General features: G+C 45.9%; 1 protein-coding gene across 4 annotated transcripts in view; it reads right to left on the bottom strand.

Annotated features, from left to right (window-relative positions):
- Positions 1–1,585: 1,585 nt before the first annotated feature.
- The window catches only part of LOC139160241 (E3 ubiquitin-protein ligase TRIM15-like), an 18,757-nt gene continuing 7,483 nt past the window's right edge, over positions 1,586–12,859 (bottom strand). For 2 of the 4 annotated variants that reach the window (XM_070737915.1, XM_070737916.1), the window contains exons 3-8: positions 12,346–12,576; positions 10,645–10,677; positions 10,373–10,395; positions 7,060–7,175; positions 6,144–6,200; positions 1,586–3,041 (exon numbers count right to left, since the gene is read on the bottom strand). In XM_070737915.1, coding sequence (XP_070594016.1) covers positions 2,470–3,041; positions 6,144–6,200; positions 7,060–7,175; positions 10,373–10,395; positions 10,645–10,677; positions 12,346–12,576 — 1,032 coding nt within the window. In that variant the 3' untranslated portion in view covers positions 1,586–2,469. The remainder of the gene's footprint in view (positions 3,042–6,143; positions 6,201–7,059; positions 7,176–10,372; positions 10,396–10,644; positions 10,678–12,345; positions 12,577–12,859) is intronic. The other 2 variants (XM_070737917.1, XM_070737918.1) reach the window with 1 other exon arrangement.

Below are 12,859 nucleotides of genomic sequence, written 5' to 3'. Positions count from 1 at the left end.
AAGTCCAGTTGCCTCCTGAAAAAGCATCTTTGGGTCGGGACCCCTTTGGTGGCCGAATGACCGGTTTGCAGGGGTCACCTAGGACCATGAGAAAAGACAAACTATAGCTTCTATTTTGGCGCTTTGGAGCATTGTTTTACAATCTGACCAATCAGGCGTTTACAGTGGGAGTGTCTTTTTGACCTTCCTGCCAATCAGCCTAAAGCTCTGTTGGGAGAATTGGGGCTAGGCTTATGATTGGTGGTCACCACAACATGAGGTACTGTATTAAGGGGCCGCATCATTAGAAAGGTTGAGAACCACTGATGTACAGATAACCTTGACTCCAATTCTCATACTCCTCTACCAAGGAAGAATGGAGTCTATTCTAACACATTCAGATGTGCAAGGCTGGGGAAGGTTACTTCAACTGACAGGACTACCGCCAAGTTTCATAGGTTGATTTGATTCCCCTATTTTCTTCACAATTAAAAGGGGAGACTCCTTTCTCTCAAATTCAACTCAGTATACAGTATAGCCTAATTTCCTCTGCAAACATATTCAGATAAGTATGCCACTGGCCCATTTCAATTTTATTTTCATTTCCCAGTCTAGCCAGGGATCCAAATCATGATTGGCTTTTTCTGAGATCAACTAGGTCAGCTGGGAGTTGAAACCCACTCTCAAAGTGGGGAAATATAATTTATTATACGCCCGGGGTATTTTCAACTTTTAAAGTTCCCTTTTACTGACGCAGAAGCCACTTGCAGTCAACCAGAATCACTGTGGATAATAATCTTTGTCGGGTGTTGGGCAGAACTAAGCTAGGCACGTGATTAAAAGACGTTATTAAAACTGGACCTTGGTTCGGAAACTTCAGATCGTGCAGAATGCAGCTGCGAGAGCTATATGGGCTTTCCTAAATATGCCCATGTCACACCAACACTCCACAGTCTGCATTGGTTGCCGATCAGTTTCCGGTCACAATTCAAAGTGTTGGTTATGAACTATAAAGTCCTTCATGGCATCGGACCAGAATATCTCCGGGACCGCCTTCTGCCGCACGAATCCCAGCGACCAGTTAGATCCCACAGAGTTGGCCTTTTCCGGGTCCCGTCAACTAAACAATGTCGTTTGGCGGGACCCAGGGGAAGAGCCTTCTCTGTGGCGGCCCCGACCCTTTGGAACCAACTCCCCCCAGATATCAGAGTTGCCCCCGCCCTCCTAGCCTTTCGTAAGCTCCTTAAAACCCACTTCTGTCATCAGGCATGGGGGAATTGACATGTTCCCTCCCCCTAGGCTTATAAAATGTATGCCTGGTACGCTAGTATGTATGATTGGTTTTAATTTGTGGTGTTTTTTAAATTAACTTAAATATTAGATTTGTTTTACATTGTATTGTTATTGCTGTGGGCCGCCCCGAGTCTGCGGAGAGGGGCGGCATACAAATCTGATTAAACTTAAACTTTTTCTCAAAATGATGATTTTACAAAAAAACCCAGAGCTTTATTTTTGGGTACTTGCTCCTTCTTAAAGAAACATGCTTACAAAAGAAAATATGCACACAAAGAGATGCTACGCAAACAGAATACGAAATATACCAAAGAACATACTAACAGTCTTTATTATGATTTGTATATTCCGTAGGCATCAACCATAACCCCAGGGTTCCTTTTACATGTCTTTCAGGCATTGCATTTCATCTTTTAAATCAGAGCATCCAGACTATTGTTATGGCACAAACATCTGTCCGTTTCATCTCCAGGATCAGACTGAAGACAGGGAAGAATATTATAATCAAGTTTCGGAAAATGGCAGCAAAAAGAGAAGAACCTACAGGTGGAAGAGGAAGGACGGTCCTGTCCAAATGCTGCCATCAGATGCCAAGACTCAGTGCTTCAATTTAGGATCTCTGACCCAAGGAATGGCCAAATTTACATATGGTACTCAAAAAAAATAAAGAACACATTTTTCAGCACGGAAGGACAAGAGTTAAAGCCCTTCCTTTCAAAGGAAAATGCTGCTAGATATCGCAGCCGAAAACACATGCAATCATTTTTTAAAAAATAAAATCATAAAAATGCAAAATACGAACTGATTGAAAAAGAACTAAAAATTCAAAATTTAATAGCTAAAATTTTTCTTTTCCAAAATGAAAAAAGTCGAGCCTAGTGCTAGGAAGGGGTCACCTTGACCCATTGGTGGAAGAGGATGTCCTAAAAGGGGATATTGTGTCAGGCCAAAGCCAAGCCGGCCTCCATACTCTCTTTTAAGTCTTCCCTTGTTGCCCAGGGCAACAGTCTTTAAGGCCTTGGGGTACAAGGAGAGCCGTTCCACTTCCATGTCACATTCTACAGTACACAAGGCGGAGATAAAACAACCAATTTCATTCAATTAAAAATGGCTCAACGTCCTGCTCTGATCTGGCAGGATTAGTAATCTGTAATTTTCTCTCTCTCTCTCTCTCTCTGGTTACATGGATACTTAAAATTATGGGCTCATTATATCCATTTCTTGCACCCCTACTGGGTATTTTACACCCATGCGCCTCAGAAACACACTCTGGGCTGGGAAACCTACTACCCACAGCAAAGGATGGGCACGTGTCCCATTAAAAGAAGCTGGTGGGAAGGTGAAGATGGGGTCTTCCGTGTCTGCATCGGTGAAGGTCACGCATTCCCCCACGTAGTCCAAGGACACTCGGATTCTCTTGGGCTGTTGGCTCAGGGACAAGGCCGTGACAGGGGAAGTGAGGGCCCAGTGTTGGCCCTTCCACAGCCCCACAGCCCAGATCCCCTCCTCTGGGCTGAAGTCCATCATCCCCTTCTTCTTGGAAGGATCTCGGGTAACCCCCACTGCCCAGAATTCCCCATCGCCCACTTCCAATTCCCAAAAGTATCTCCCGGAGGTGAACCCGTCGCAGCCCAGAACCAGAGCTCTGGAATCCAATCTTTGCGGAGTGTCGGGGACGTAATGTAAGGCGGGCAGCGGCCTGTGCCAAGATTCCCCATCTCCTGCATATCTTCGGTCCAGGGGCAGAAGAGCACTTGAGAAATCCATCCCTGCGAGCAGAAAGAGGCAACATTTGTCAGTACCTTGGTTTTTCCTTCCACTGCTGATGTTTGCTTAGCTCAGCAGGCCACCTGCATAAATCCCCCAGGTGGTTGCCCCCCAAAAATGTGAAAACTAAATAAAAACAAATAAAACTACTATCTACTGAGCCACTGAATCCTTGTGAAGGTGGTTTCAGGGCTATGAAAGCTCTCTGCTAAGGTCTTAAAGAGAGCCGTCAGATGGAATTACAGAAAAATAGATTAAAGCAAAGGACAAGGACCTTCAAGTCCAATTCAAAGGACTTGTTACACCCAAGAGCCAAACTAATCTCCGGGACCGCCTTCTGCCGCACGAATCCCAGCGACCGGTTAGGTCCCACAGAGTTGGCCTTCTCCGGGTCCCGTCGACTAAACAATGTCGTTTGGCGGGACCCAGGAGAAGAGCCTTCTCTGTAGCGGCCCCGACCCTCTGGAACCAGCTCCCCCCAGATATCAGAGTTGACCCCACCCTCCTTGCCTTTCGCAAGCTCCTTAAAAGCCACCTCTTTCATCAGGCATGGGGGAATTGAAATTTTCCCTTCCCCGTAGGCTTATAGAATTTATACATGGTATGCTTGTATGTATGAGTGGTTCTTTAAATTGGGGTTTTTAAGATTATTTTTAATATTAGATTTGTTCACATTGTCTTTTTTTATTGTTGTTAGCCGCCCCGAGTCTTCGGAGAGGGGCGGCATACAAATCTAATAAATACAAAATACAAATAATTGAGACTCCGAGTATTACAATTAAAGAACAGCTGCCTCACAGATTATGGAAATAAAACCTCACACTCCAGAGTGTACTTTTCACTCATGTACCCGCCATATATCTCAGATGTGCAAACTTGCAGGGTTGTTGTTGTTATATTGTAATCAGTTATAATAATAATTGATTAGTCTATCCAGTCACAATTCATGATGTTGGTTATCACCTATAAAGCCCTACATGGCTTAGGGCAGTGATGACAAACATTTTTTTCTTCAGGTGCCGAAAGAACGTGCGTGTGCACTATTGAACATCCATGAGTGCCCACACCCATAATTCAATGCCTGGGGAAGACGAAAACAGCTTCTCCTGCTCCCTGGAGGCTCTCTGGAGGCTAAAAACAGCCTGTTTCCCAACTTCTGGTGGGCCCAGTAGGGTCGTGTTTTGTTCTCCCCAAGCTCCAAAGACTTCCCTGGAGTTGGGGGAGGGTAAAAACACATAGAAACACAGAAGAATGACGGCAGAAAAAGACCTCATGGTCCATCTAGTCTGCCCTTATATTATTTTCTGTATTTTATCTTAGGATGGATATATGTTTATCCCAGGCATGTTTAAATTCAGTTACTGTGGATTTACCAACCACGTCTGCTGGAAGTTTGTTCCAAGGATCTACTACTCTTTCAGTAAAATAATATTTTCTCATGTTGCTTTTGATCTTTCCCCCAACTAACTTCAGATTGTGTCCCCTTGTTCTTGTGTTCACTTTCCTATTAAAAACACTTCCCTCCTGGACCTTATTTAACCCTTTGACATATTTAAATGTTTCGATCATGTCCCCCCTTTTCCTTCTGTCCTCCAGACTATACAGATTGAGTTCATGAAGTCTTTCCTGATACGGTTTATGCTTATGACCTTCCACCATTCTTGTAGCCCGTCTTTGGCCCTGTTCAATTTTGTCAATATCTTTTTGTAGGTGAGGCCTCCAGAACTGAACACAGTATTCCAAATGTGGTCTCACCAGCACTCTATATAGCGGGATCACAATCTCCCTCTTCCTGCTTGTTATACCTCTAGCTATGCAGCCAAGGATCCTACTTGCTTTCCCTACCGCCTGACTGCACTGTTCACCTATTTTGAGACACCCTCCCTCATCCTCCTGGAGGCTCTCTGGAAGACAAAAATGCCCTCCCAGAGCCACTGTATGAGCCAAAAATCAGCTGGCTGGTACAAACATGCACATTGGAGCTGAGCTAGAGCAATGGCCCACATGCCATCTGTGGCACCCGTGCCATAGGTTTGCCAGCACTGGCTTAGGGCCTGACTATTTAGGGGACCATCTCCTGCCACACAGAAGATAGCACAGAATTGGCCTGCTCCAGGTCCCGTCAAGTAACCGTCAACTAAACAATGTAAGTTGGCGGGACCATGCGGGAGGGCCTTTTCTGTTGCTGCCCTTGGCTCTATGGAACCAACTCCCACCCCACCACCACCGATGTTCTCACTACTCCCAGTCTACTGGCCTTTCAAAAAACTGTTAAGACCTGGCGTTGTCGACAGGCCTAGTGGGGGTTGTGAACTTTAACCCCTGACATGCCCGAATTATGTTTGACTGGTATGTAGGTTTGTTAGATTAGTTTTAGGGTTTTATAATGGGTTTGTTAGGGTTATAATGGGGTTTCAAATCTACTGTTGATACTCAACTTCTTTTCTACTACTGTATTTGTTTTTTATTGTTATAAGCCGCCCTGAATCCCATGGGATTAGGCAGCATAGAAGTCAAATAAATTAAATTAAAATAATAATAATAATAATAGTTGTTTTTTTAATTATTATTATTATTGTTGTTGTGATTATGATTATGATGATGATGATGATGATGATTATATTATTGTCATCATCTCATTCACACATTTAAAAGAAAGGGTGGAGGGATCAAAGTGTCAATGTGCAGATCACTAAAACATGAAAGAAAGTTCCACATAATAAAAGATTTCATTTTGTTCGGTCAATGTACTGTTTTATATTTCTGTAAATATTTAATAAACATTATTTTTTTAATAAAAAAAAAGAATTCAGAGTTTTTATCATCTCCAGCTTTGGGCTGTTTCTAATCCTTGGATTTACAGTTTTGATTTTCTTTTTTTTAATAAATTTGCAATCATTATCCCTTTGGCAAAATACTCTACAAAGATAATGGTGAATGCGAAATGAATAACTTGGTTAAGAATTTGAATTAGATTATATACAGTACTGGAATAAAATCAAGCCACGTTCCCGTTCTGCATTAGCTGAACTCCTTCGTAGGTGAAGTAGCTTTCATTGAAAACAAAATAAAAACACAGAAACAGATGTTTGCCAAAAACTCACCTCTATCGTTCAGTGATTTCATAGTGCCTGTTCTCTCGATGGCATATGTCACCTTATCTAGAAAAAGCAGGTGTTTGTCAAAATTTAGCTCCTCCAATGTAGAGAAAACTGAAGTTAGTTGGGGGAAAGATCAAAAGCAACATGAGAAAATATTATTTTACTGAAAGAGTAGTAGATCCTTGGAACAAACTTCCAGCAGACGTGGTAGATAAATCCACAGTAACTGAATTTAAACATGCCTGGGATAAACATATATCCATTGTAAGATAAAATACAGGAAATAGTATAAGGGCAGACTAGATGGACTATGAGGTCTTTTTCTGCCGTCAGACTTCTATGTTTCTATGTTTCTACTAGTGAAACCAGAGGTACATGGTAGTGCAGTGGCTTAACGATGCTGGAACCGCCAGACAGAATGTATCTTTTGTTTTATGTACACTGAGAGCACATGTACCAAAGACAAATTCCTTGGGTGTCCAATCACACTTGGCCAATAAAAAATTCTATTCATTCTCTTCTATCCATTGAATAGCTTCTAACAGCTGAATTCTACTTTCCCAGCATATTCCGAGTAGGGAACCATTTTGATTTTATTCTTTTCCTACAGCAGCTTCTACCTGCCTCGTGTTCTGACTTTCAATTCAACACTTCCATTGGCCATGTCACTGAAATATATTGTGGGTCTGTGTATATCCTGCCTTCCGTTGCCCTCACTGCCTATCAATGAAGTAAAACAGAGGCTCCTCTTATCTAAGCTGCCACTTATGTCAAGATTTAAGCCAAGACTAGCCTATTGATAAATAAACCGCATACAAAATGTTTGAGGATGAGTATAGTCTTTAAAAAGCCCACCTCCCCCGTAGTATCCTAGGCTAGCAATTAAGAGATTACTGATGATTTCATCGCTTTCGCGTACCTTGAAATCTATTCATAGTTTCCTTTAGGACCACCCCTTTCCGTGACAGCAAATCCAGTCGCTCTCCCAGCTTCGATGTCGCCTCCTCAGCCGACGGGAACTTTTCTGCGGTGCATCTGAATTTTTAAAGAGCACATTTAACACCATTTATGAAAAAGTTCACATTTTGTCATATTCTGCATCTTTCTTATGTATTTCTCAAGGACTACACTAGCTTAGTCTATCCTAACCCAAGGAATGAAGCACTAAAGCAGTGATGGCAGATGCCACAGATGGCAAGTGGAGTCGTCATTATTATTATTATTATTATTATTATTATTATTACAGTGATCCCTCGAGTATCGCGAGGGTTACATTCCAAGACCCCTCGCGATACTCGATTTTTTGCAATATAGTGGTGCGGAAGTAAAAACACCATCTGCGCATGCGCGCCCTTTTTTCCATGGCCGCGCATGCGCAGATGGTGTTTTTATTTCCGCACCTGGGAAGACCCAGGGAAGGTTCCTTCCGCCGCCCAGCAGCTGATCTGCTCGGCAGCGCCGCAGCAGCGAGGAGCCGAAGATCGGGGTTTCCCCGCCGCCCACGCAAAGGGGAAATCCCGATCTTCGGCTCCTCGCTGCTGCCGCGCCCGCCGCTTGTCCGCCCGCCGCTTGTCCGCCCGCCGCTTGTCCGCCCGCCGCTTGTCCGCCGCCTCGCTTGTCCGCCCGCCGCTTGTCCGCCCGCCGCTTGTCCGCCGCCTGCCTGCAGCAGCAGCGAGCAGACGAAGATCGGGGTTTCCCCGCCGCCCACGCAAAGGGGAAAGCCCGATTCGGCTCCTCGCTGCTGCCGCTGAGCAGATCAGCTGCTGGGCGGCCGCAGCAGCAGCGAGCAGACGAAGATCTGGGTTTCCCCGCCGCCCACGCAAAGGGGAAACCCCGGCTCCTCGCTGATGCGCCCGCCCGCCCGCCGGCCAGAGGGGGAGAGATAGAGAAAGAGAGAGAAGGAAAGAAAGAGATGAGAGAGGGAGGAAGAGAGTGTGAGAGAGGAAGAAGCAAGATAGAGAAAGAGAGAGAGAAAGAAAGATGAGAAAGGAAGAGAGTGACGTCATCGGGTGGAAAAATCGCGATATAGCGTTTCGCGAAGCACGAGATCGCGAAAATCGAGGGATCACTTTATTATTATTATTATTATTATTATTATTATTATTATTATTATTATTATTATTATTATTATTATTATGTCAGTACAACACAGCAAACGAGATCACTATGCTGGATTTCGTATTTCATCACCAGTCCGAAATCCAGCATAGTGATCTCGTTTGCTGTGTTGTACTGACATAATAACAACAACAACAATAATAATGACTCCACGGCTGCCACAGGTGGCAAGTGGTCATTATTATTATTATTATTATTATTATTATTATTATTATTATTATTATTATGTCAGTACAACACAGCAAACGAGATCACTATGCTGGATTTCGTATTTCATCACCAGTCCGAAATCCAGCATAGTGATCTCGTTTGCTGTATTGTACTGACATAATGATAATAATGATAATAATGATAATAATGATAATGATAATGATAATAATAATAATAATAATAATAATAATAATAATAATAATAATGACTCCACGGGTGCCACAGGGGGCAAGTGGAGTCGTCATTATTATTATTATTATTATTATTATTATTATTATTATTATTATTATTATTTAGATTTTTATGCCGCCCTTCTCCGTAGACTGCTGGCACCCAAGCTGTTGCCCTAGTTCAGCTCCAATGTGCATGTCTCTGCCGGCCAGCTGATTTTTGGCTCACAAAGGCTCTGGGAGGACGTTTTTGGCTCCCAGAGAAGCCTTCGGAGCCTGGGGAGGGCGAAACACAAGCCTACTGGGCCCACCAGAAGTTGGGAAATAGGCCGTTTCCTGCCTCCAGAGGGCCTCCAGGGGGAATCTGTTTTCGCCTTCCCCAGGCATTGAATTATGGGTGTGGGCATTCACACATGCATGATAGTGCTCGCCCATGCTCTTTCCGCACCTGAGGAAAAAAAGGTTCGCCATCACTGCACTAAAGCATACCAAATTGCAACATCTCATTTTTTATATATTCGCCTTTCTTGCTCCAGAAATGCTAACTGCTTCCAGATGGCAGATTTTTTTGAGTGCTGACAAATGACACCAAGAATAGAAACTACTGCAATTTTTTATGCAAAACTCCAACATCTATTTTGACATTATGGAGAATTAATAACACATTATGCTGTTGATTAGCATGTAGCAGTGATGGCAAACCTATTCTGGCTCATGTGTCAAAAGGGTGTGTGCACACTAGCGCGTGCCTGCCCACACAACCCCCCCCCTCTTCCCCCCTGCGCATGCACACAGGCCTCACTGAAGCCTCCACACTCCTGAGGCCTGGAGACAGTGAAAAACAGCCAACCGGAAGTTTGGAAATGAACTTCCGGTTGGCCCGCTTTTGACCATCCCCAGGCTTCAGTGAAGTCTCCTGTAGCCTGTGGAGAGCAAAAACAACAAAAAAGGCTGAAAAATCATCTGGTCAGCACGTACATGCACATTGGAGCTGACATAGGGTGACACTTCGCGTGCCCTCAGATATGGTTCCATAGGTTTGGCATTAGTGTCATATACAGTAGTGGCAGTTCCACTATTCTAATAATAATTCTTCTTGCTTCGCCACAGTTGCCATTTTTCTCTTTTTATGGCAGTCGAGCACTTGTGCCCACTTTTCCTGTCAGATTAGAGCTAGTCCCACTTGTGCCCACCTAGGTCAGTGATGGTGAACCTATGGCACGGGTACCACAGGTGGCACGCGGAGCCATATCTGCTGGCACGCGAGCCATTGCCCTAGCTCAGCTCCAACATGCCAGCTGATTTTCAGCTCGCACCGAGGCTCTGGGAGGGCGTTTCTGGCTTCCAGAGAGCCTCTGACCGGGATTGGAGAGGGCGTTTTTACCCTCCCCTGGCTGCAGGGAAGCTTTGGAGCCTGGGGAAGGTGAAACACGAGCCTACTGGGCCCAACAGAAGTTGGGAAGCAGGCCGTTTCCAGCCTCCAAAGGGCCTCACAGACGGTGGGGGAAGCTGTTTTGCCCTCCCCAGGCATTGAATTATGGGTGTGGGCACACACACATGCATGATAGCAATCAGGCATGCTCTTTTGGTACCCGAGGGGGGGAAAAGGTTTGCCATCACTGACCTAGGCTGCTCCCAAATTTAGCAGAAAACATAAGACCACTGCATGACCCTCATCTACCCCCCAAGGACGTTGCTTTAGAAGAGAAGGGAAAGGAGGAGAATCATACGTACCTGTCCATGTTCTTTTTAATGTCCTAGAAGAGAAACGGAAAAAAGAAAAGAGAAAAAAAATGGCATTGAGACTAACAATGCTCTCCCCCTGCGCTCTATCGCTGGCTAATGGGGAGCATGCCTCAGCCCCCTTTGTTTCGGGCTGCGGATGGAAGGACTCCTGTGAGCGCTGTCCAAGGCATGGCAGGTGGGAGAGCTTTGTTCTAGCCTCTGGTGCTTATCAAGGCAGGGGGGGAAGTCGCCTGCCCCCCCAGTCACCCTCAGGCTCTTACCTGTGATCCCTGAGGTGGAACATCGGAGGTTTGCTTCAAGACAAGAGGTGGGGGATGCTCCGGTTACACACGGGAGCCTTCAGGCCACGTTGCTCTCCCTGGTGCTGTAACTGGTTCTCTGAGGAGAAGGGCTGCCCTAATTCTTTTCAGCAGCCTTCTCCTCCCCGAAACTGTCCGCCCGCCCCTTTCTGCCAGTGAGCAGGCTGGCTTTGCGCCCCCCTCCGAGGCCTGGCCACCAGCTACACCTGGCCTCAGCCCCCCCACCACCACGTGACTTCTAAAGTGGGCTGCCTGGTGGGCACACACCTAAACGGAAGAGGAGGGCGTGACCGATTTCAGCCCAACGGAGGCAACTGCGCCTTGTGCTTTGACAAGCCCAGGCCCAGAAGGAAGGACCCCCAAAGGCCTCCTCCCCCCCCCCCAGCAATGGCCCCCGTCCCAGGATCACGGTGCCTCTTCACCATCACCCGTTGTGCCTCAGAGAGATTCTCTGCACGTCACAGGTTACCTAAACATCTTGTCCTTTTGTTGCTTGTGATCAGAAAGCTGGTTGCAAAACAATTCGAAAACAAAACAAAACAAAACAAAAAAGGATTCTGTGCCAAGAGACCAAGTGCGCAGGAGGTGCTGCTCGATTTTTTTAAAAAAAAATAAACCAGCCTCACATCCTTGGAATAGCTACATATGACGTTCGACACGGAGTGGACCACAGGAAGATCCTAAGGAGATCCCAGAAAATGCAGGCTATTTTGCAGGCACACATACGGCACAACACCCTGTTGTTCTTTTCTTCATAAAAGAAAACCCGCTAGTTTCGCTACCTGCCCAAGTTACTTCCCACCCACCCCCCCACCCCCAAACTCCCACCAACCCCGGGTCTCTTTGGAGGCATGCAACTCATCCATGGGCCAAATGTTAGGAGCCAACATCGCATCCCATCCCGCCACTGCAGCGGCTGCAGCCCGAGATCCCAATCACCCTTGAGAGAACCCGTATTTTAACAGGACAGTACGTACTAGGTCTGCATGGCAGCCATACCCGATGGGTCCCGGCATGAACCTGAAGGAATGGGGTCATCCAGGCCAGCTTCTCAACAGCCTTCAGGTCAGGCTGAGCGACCTGGAAGTACATCTGCCAACAGCAGAATGCTATGATGTCATGGCATCCTGCAACGGGGGGAGCTCCAGAGCTCCAGCTCTCCCTTTGTAGAAGCCCAAGGGCGCCTTTTCCACGAGAGCACGGACCAAAACTAGCAAGGTCCCCCTTCGTCTTCCCACGAAAGGCCAAACAGGGTGGAAAATACTCCCACCCACAGCACTGAATTAATCTGGCTTCATCACAAACAGCCACAACATCGACCAGAAAGGCCGATGCCAGATCCTGTGCAGAGTAGAAAGGGAAGGGGGAACACTTTTCAGAGAAGACCCCTCCCCATTACCTGTCTATGGCCTGTACCCCACTGTCGTCAATAGGCAGATTCCCCACCACCACCACCACCACAAGAAATAATTGATTGAATCCTTGTTCCGGGTTCCAGTAGGGATCACATCCGAGTTCATGTCAGACCAACTGTATCTAAGGGCCAGGAATTCACAAACCTCACATCCAAAACCTTGGGAGCCCAGTGCCGGGGGCTTCTGACTCACTGGTAAGGTCACCTCCAAGCCAGAAAGAGAGACCTTTGTGACCGCAAAGCCTCACCTGCAGAAAATGACTCGCCGGCTGCTTGCACTTCACCTCCATCTCGGTGATGACATCACCAAGACGGGAAAGTTCCTCTGAGATTTTGGTCATCATGTCGCCTTTCTGCTTCTCTAGGTCTTTATCTAGCTCTTCCAGCTGGGTCAGCAGGCGATCCTCCTGTTCTTTCAGGAACTGGTGCAGCTGTTCAAATTCGGTGACGATGTCCTTCCTTTCGGTTTCAACCTTTTCCTGCAGGGACCAGGGGTGGGATGAGAAAGGAATGAACCGTTTCCCAATGAGGAATACAACCAGAAGATCCATTACCGGGGTTGAAGGACACACAGTGCAAAACTGATTGTGTTATACAGGGATCACCTTTTCTTTTTTTTGAATTTTTTTGTATTTTTCTCCACAAACTCCATCCATACATCAATATACATGTACCTTGAGATAATCAGTGATATATACTGCTCAAAAAAATAAAGGGAACACTCAAAGAACACATCCTAGATCTGAATGAATGAAATATTCC

This window comes from Erythrolamprus reginae, chromosome 2 (genome assembly GCF_031021105.1).
Source record: "Erythrolamprus reginae isolate rEryReg1 chromosome 2, rEryReg1.hap1, whole genome shotgun sequence".
Lineage (NCBI taxonomy): Eukaryota > Metazoa > Chordata > Lepidosauria > Squamata > Dipsadidae > Erythrolamprus > Erythrolamprus reginae.
This window is presented reverse-complemented; position numbering and strand designations above follow the sequence as displayed.